The 6,803-nt window shown below is 43.7% G+C and overlaps 1 protein-coding gene across 1 annotated transcript in view; it reads left to right on the forward strand.

Moving 5' to 3' along the window:
- MDN1 (midasin AAA ATPase 1) overlaps nt 1–6,803 on the forward strand; it is a 148,956-nt gene that overhangs the window by 95,786 nt on the left and 46,367 nt on the right. Inside the window, exons 55-60 of the mRNA XM_018572096.1 lie at nt 723–840; nt 1,132–1,342; nt 2,108–2,333; nt 2,422–2,530; nt 4,673–4,840; nt 5,819–6,024. Of these exons, the coding sequence (XP_018427598.1) occupies nt 723–840; nt 1,132–1,342; nt 2,108–2,333; nt 2,422–2,530; nt 4,673–4,840; nt 5,819–6,024 (1,038 nt within the window). The remainder of the gene's footprint in view (nt 1–722; nt 841–1,131; nt 1,343–2,107; nt 2,334–2,421; nt 2,531–4,672; nt 4,841–5,818; nt 6,025–6,803) is intronic.

Consider the following 6,803-nt stretch of genomic DNA (forward strand, 5'->3'; position numbering starts at 1 on the left):
GGGTGGGGTCGAGCGCGCGGCGGGCGGTGTTGGGGGGGGGGGGGGGGAACACCAAAATGACTGAGTCATTTTAGTGTCACCCCTCCAATGGTGGCACCCACACCACTGCTTGTGGGCACACTGACCAGCTGGGAAGATTGTAGAAGAAAGGTTCAACGTCAGTTGGCAGGCTGCACACGGATGTTCCCTTTTCATGTGAGTATAACCTCTTTAAAAATTGATGGGGCAGAACAAGTTTCTTGAGCAAACTCACCGGCCCAAGTGGCTCCGTCGGCTAACGAAGGGAAGGGGGGAGGACATCGACGTCACCGGACTCCTCCCCCCTTCCCTTCCTTAGCCGACGGAGCCACTTGGGGAAAGGGGGAGGAGGCCGGTGACGTCGATGTCCGTGACGTCACCGGATCTCCGACCGGACTCCCGGAAGGCGGCGGAGAGGAGTGTTTTCATTAGCGATCAAAAGCATTTTAACGATTAGTCGCGGAATTAATCGTTAATTTCCACAGCACTACTTTCTACTACAGAGCAGGTGGAAGTTAGTGTTGCCTTGAATGGGCTGGCCTTCCATTTTCTGTGTGCATAGTTTCAATTTCTCCTTTAGGTGACAGTTTAACCCTGGTTTGCTTAATCTGTGTCCCTCAATGAAAAGTATTTTATGGAAAATCATGTTATTTTTAATGAGCTTGTGTACACATTGTGCAAACTATTTATCTCTCTGTTTCCAGGCTGTCTCAGGAAGTTCAGTCTGTCTCTGTGAGTATTCAAGAATGTCTCTCATCCACACAGATGCCTGCCAGCGTAAAGCTGCTTCAAAAAATCCTTGGCAGACCTCTGCCTTTCAAGGTATTACATCCATAGAATGATTTGAAGTGTAAATATGTATAATATAATAATACTTGTGAACAATGCACTAATTGTTTAGTTGCTAATATTAGAATATTGCATGGACCAAGTGTTATTGATGTCAACATATTGTTTGCAAGACTTAACTTTGATTACTGCAACATTTTTGAGTAGATTTTTAACTTTAAAGTATACTTCTGTATTGGGCACACATGTGTATGGGCACTATAAAAACAAAATGTTTTTAGGAGTCATGTATACATAAGCACTGTTTACCTTTAACATTTACAGGAGGAGTCTGTGGTACAGTGTATGGAAAAACTGAAAGCTCTCAGCGCCTCCCTTAATGTAGCAGATCTGAGACCAGCTAAGGGAGAGAGCAACTGGATGCATGATGTCTGCAGATTAAAAGCAGCTTGCTCTGACTGGGAAACCAAACTCAAATTACTTCAAAAATGGACATCTATCCTTCGTGCAAATCATCAAGATAATGTGGACACTGGTAATGGTTTGCTTTGCTTAAATAAGTAACATAGGTAGCACCTATAGCTTTGCATTTTTCTAAGGGGGAATCTGTCATAAGGAAATAACACCTCTGTGATTTTAGGTTTTTAGTGGAACAACTATTCCCCAGCTCGGGTGCCTCATACTGCCCTAGGTTAGAATACAACATGGGAAATGGCTGCTTTTGTATGGGCCTTCTGACACCTAGATTTTTGCATTCTTGCTTTGTTATTATATAGGAAAATATCAGGTGAGGTTATTTGCTGGACAGGCTGTGGCAGTTCCTGAAAACCATATGTGTATATATCTGGAGGAATGAGGGCTGAAAGTCACACTTATGTTGTCTTAGGGTCCAGTCACACCATATCCAGTGCGTTCGGAGCCTGGAACGCACTGGATCGCATTGATCAAGCCGGGCAGCGGGAGGAGGCGTGTCGGTGCCATTCATGCCAATGGCACCACAGCCATGCCCCCTTCCTGCAGTGGGATCGCCCGTACCAGAACGCAAGGTACAGGAATATTTTTTCCAATTGCTGTGCGCTGGAATGGTGGGCATTCCTGCACCTTGCTTTCCGTTTCAGGCAGGGGGGTGTATGTGGTGCCATTGACGTGAATGGCGCCGACATGCCCCAGACCGCTGTCCAGCTTGATCTATGTGATCCAGTGCGTTCTGGGCTCGAACCGCACTGGATATGGTGTGATAGGCCCTTAGCCCTCTGTGTGTACATTTTAGTTTATTGTCACAAATTATTTGTATTTCCAGAGGAGCTCTGTGTGTCAGTGGAATTACTGAGTTCACGTATGAAGAAACTGAAAATTCCTTTAACTGATGAAAAAAGTACTGAAGAGCGATTGTGTACTGAAATGAACCAGGAAGATTTAGCACAGGTTTCAAGTAAAGTTCAGATATGGCCTGGCATGGATTATCTCATGCTTCTGTGGCAGTACAAACTGACGACTGACTTGCTGTCACATTCTTATTATGTAAGGTAATAAGAGATGCTTCTTTCTCATTTTTATGCATGGTATGTTAAAACTTTGTAGCATTTATTCATTTAAATTGTTTTGCTTCATCAGAAAGAACATGCAGTCGGACTTGAATCAGCTGGTGTCATTTTGTTTGAAACAAACCTCAATACCTTCCCAGCATCTTCGAGCTTTCAACTTTCTAATTCAGCGTTCTGAGGTAGTGTTGCGCTTCCTGCACAAACCATACTTTCTATTTTTACTTAACTAGTAAAGAAAGGTATAACATAAAGAAAGGTATAACATAAAGGATGCATGTAATGCATAAACCCTTGGTGTTGAATAAAAAAAAAATTGTCTTGACTATTCAAAACGGTCTCTCACTGAATATTAGGGATGCACCAATTCAGGTCTTTCGGTATCGAGTACCGATATTTTGCTGTCAGTACCGATACCAGTGTGCTTCTGCTGGCATGGAGCCGTTCTCCTGGGCAATCAGGAAGCCGGGCAGCGGGTAATGAGACGCTGCCCGGCTTCCTGATTTCCCATAAAGCTGGCTCCATGTTTGGCTGGCTCGATGCTGATTGGCCAGGATGGAGAGCAGTGCGGAGAGGAGACAGCTGTCGCAGGAGGCTGGGCCTGTTAGTGTGTGTGAGGAGTCGGCTATCAGCCATGCCTCAAGAGGCCAGGCTCAGCCTCCTGTTACAGTGATTCAGGATGGAGAGCGTGTTACAAGCTCTCAGCGATCAGGACTGATTGCTGAATGCTTGTAATTAATTGAGGACGTAGTATGTTTATTGTGTCCCCAATTATGTTACGATCTCATAGCCCATATATTATTGTGTAGCAAGAAATTGCAATTTTTTAGAAACCAAACTTGATATTATTCTGATATATGGCTTCCTCAGCCGGGGCAATGAGTGCTATTAGCCTTCTGTATGTCAAGACTGGTGCGTGACATGTATGTGACCAGTATTTTCTGATACATTTGAATATATTCTTGTTCATGTAGTGCTCTGGATTTTGGAAGATAGAAGTCTGAACAGGGCACTTTCAAGGCATCTGACTTAGACTAATATGTGGATTGTCCCTAAATGGCTTTACAACATCAATTAAAACATGTGCTAGAGTGTTATGGCCTGCCAGTGGATGAGCTATTAGTGCTCTGGCCATTAAGAGGTTTAATGGAAGTTCTGAAGTTTCCTGAATTGTTTACTCAATTTAAATGTTTTTTTGTTTCAAGTTGTCTCTAGGCTTTGACTGTGTACTGGTAGGGGTGTATGGAATGTGCAAATTCTCTATTGACCCTAGACAAAAGATTTAAAGGTGAACTCTAGGCAGAGTAAAACTTAACCCTTGCGGTGGGACTACCCCTATACTGCATGAGTTAAGTGCTCGTTTTCATCTAATCTAGACCGGTCCCTACATCACCTCCCCCACATGGGTTCCAGCAGTCTAAGGATCCGTGAGTAGCCATGTCTAATACTTGTGAGGACACAGGGACTTTAAATTGCCAGGGCGGAGAAGGAGAGAAGCTGCAGGGCCCAGTCTAGCAGCCAGGTGGGACAGAGGTTCGTGTGAGTATATCTGTTGTTTTAGACCCTAGTTGAAAACAAGTACTTAACCCTTGCTGTCTGCACTGCAAGGGTTAAGTTTTATTCTTCCCAGAGTTCTTTAAAATGTATGTTGCAGATTGGAAAATGTTTACAAAATAAGGGTGCCACAGTGTTTTCTGACTGAGTTTTAGGAGTGCCCAGACCTAATTACCATCACATGCAGTACTTCTGACTTATACCAACATAACAGTGGGGCAGCAAGATTTTTAATGGAGGTCAATGGTGGTGAACTGTATATTAAATTACATTTTCCTCTAAACGTTTGCCTGCTTGCAGTCCGTGCCTTTCTGTTTGTTACTGGCTTCACTGGCTAGTAGTGTGGCAGGAGATGCAGCTGCAATCGGGCTAGAGATCTGGCATTCTAACTGATATTGATACATTCCTAATAAAGCACAATTAGGGGAATTTATCAAAACTGGAGCAGTTGCCCGTAGTAACCATCAGCTTCTATCATTTTCAAAGCTTAACTGAACAGAGAGGCTGATTGGTTACTATGGGCAACTGCTCCAGATTTTGTCTGCTCCAGTTTTGAAAAATTCCCTCCTATATGTTTCTGAGCTCCTGGGGTTCTCTCGAATATAACAGAAGGTATGTGAAAGCACGGTAGACTGAGTTAATATTCTGCAGGCAGTTAACATTGTAAAAGGTCAGTACATGTTTAAACTGGCCATTTAAAGCATTAAAGAAAAATCTAAAATTGTTATCTTTCAGATTAGTCTTTTCTTAATAATGGTCTCTTTTTACAGATTAGTTCCGGGGATGTTGCATTGCTATGGTCAGAGCTTATATGCAGCGTATTTTCATCTTTCTGGAATAGTACTGTGAGCACTGATCCAGATTACTGGTCATCCTGGAAACCAGTTCCACCTCCAGGTGAAAGTACCACTCATGTTCTTCTGGAACCTTCTGTGAAGGTAAAATAGACTTATTCTGCATTTATTTTCCTCTTTGTACTTGTTTTGTAGGGCATTTCATAGTTAAGCCAAGGGGGTGCAGACGGGTTTTAAAAAAGAAAAACACAATTTAGTTTTACCTTACAAGTACTAATTACTACAACTTGTGTTAGTATCTGGATCTGTCTTTTAATATCCTCCCCTGTCATCCACACAGAGCAGAACTCGGGCTAGGAGAGGGAGGAGTAAGTCGAGTTGATGACCTATTAGTGTGTAGTTGCTGTTTGTCTGCAGGTGTAAAGGTTACACTACTATATTCCATAAGGGCTTGTTCTCACGTTGCCCGGACCAGATCTGGAGCAGGTCTGCAGACGCGGTGCTATGCGTTTTTGACCCATTCCAGTTTTTCTTTTCTTTTTTTTTGCTGTCAGTATGTTAGCTGCATTGCGTTTTTGATGTGTTTTGCTTTTCCGGACCGTGACCGGACAAAATGTGACATGCAGTATTTTCTCTGTCCTGACCGGAACGCACTGTGCTCGTGAGAACTGTAGCCCATAAAACACATAGGGATACATTGGGATGCATTTTGGGTGCATGAGCGCACGGATCTGGTCCGGACAGAATCCGGACGTTGTGTGAACAAGCCCTAAGGGCTTGTTCATACCTTTTCTAGTGCCTTCCAACTCTCCCTGCGTTCTGGGCTGGGAGGGGGCATGGCGGTGCATTCAAGTCAATGGCACTGCAGCCACGCCCACAGTGCGATTGCCCTACCAGAATGCGGAACAAGCCCTAACTCTGACAGTTATGTCACCCTCCTTGCTGTGCCGTCTGGCAGAGGTGTGTGAAGCATACAAGGGGCTGGACAAAATGACAAATCATTTGGCAAATTAGGCAGTTCATATGTTAAACTTTCTATTTAGCTGTATTTTCTGCCTTTCAGTTGTAAGAATTTCTGAATCTTAATGAAGAATTTTTCATGTACATATTTTCTTTTTTTAGGGTCCTGCCATGTTAAGTAGAGCTGTGTTCTCCAAATGCTTCTGTGAAGTTCTTATGAACAGCAGCAAACCACTACCATGGGATTTGAGCGGGCATCTGACCTCCCATGTTAGCCTGGCTGAGGGGACTGAGAAAACACACCAACTACAAGTGATCAGCTCAACACTCTGGACAAATATGGCAGTTTCTTCTTTGGCCAACTTTAGGTCCATAGCTTAATTTATTATCTTTGTTTCCTTGACAAATGTTTAAAAATGCATGTAAACGGATTTAAAACCTTTTTTATGCTGAGGCAAAATTCAATTGTAGAAAAATCTAATAGCATCCAACACATACATTAGATATGTATTAGGGATGCACTGAAATGTAAGCAGCCGAAACATATCAGCCAAAAATGGTACTTTGGCCAATCCCATAGTTTCTCTCCTCGCTTGGGCGCTCCTCTGTGTGTCCCCTCTGTCACAGAGCAGCGTTCAGGGAGGAGATCACAGTCTGGTTGGTGTTACTTGAGGCTGAGCTCTTCTCCCGCTCGGCCTCGTGTGACAATAAATCTGGATAGAGAGTGGTGCAAGGAGACAACAGCTGTCACAGGAGACTGAACCGGGTCGGAGTCAGCTGTCAATGGTGTCACAAGAGGCTGAGCGCTCCTCCCCGCACTGCTGGCTCGGCCTACTGTGGCAGCTAAAGTAGTCTGGATGGAGAGCGGTTACAAGCACTCAACGACCAGCTGAGTGCTTGTAAATGAGGACATAGTATGTCTACTTTGCTCTACATCACTTCCTGTTCATTCATGATTGTGGACTTAGTAACTCATACTATATACACAATTTATGAATGGACAGGATCACTCAGTATAGAGATTTCCCGTTCATTCATAACAGGCTGCACAAAAAGAGATTGAGGACTGTGTTCTCAATCTCTTTTTCTATTTCAAAAGGGTAATATCAGAGGTCTGTTTAGACCCTTAATATTTCCCCAGAGCCCC

This window comes from Nanorana parkeri, unplaced genomic scaffold, assembly GCF_000935625.1.
Source record: "Nanorana parkeri isolate BGI_ZX_2015 unplaced genomic scaffold, ASM93562v1 scaffold1937, whole genome shotgun sequence".
NCBI classification, from domain to species: Eukaryota; Metazoa; Chordata; class Amphibia; order Anura; family Dicroglossidae; genus Nanorana; species Nanorana parkeri.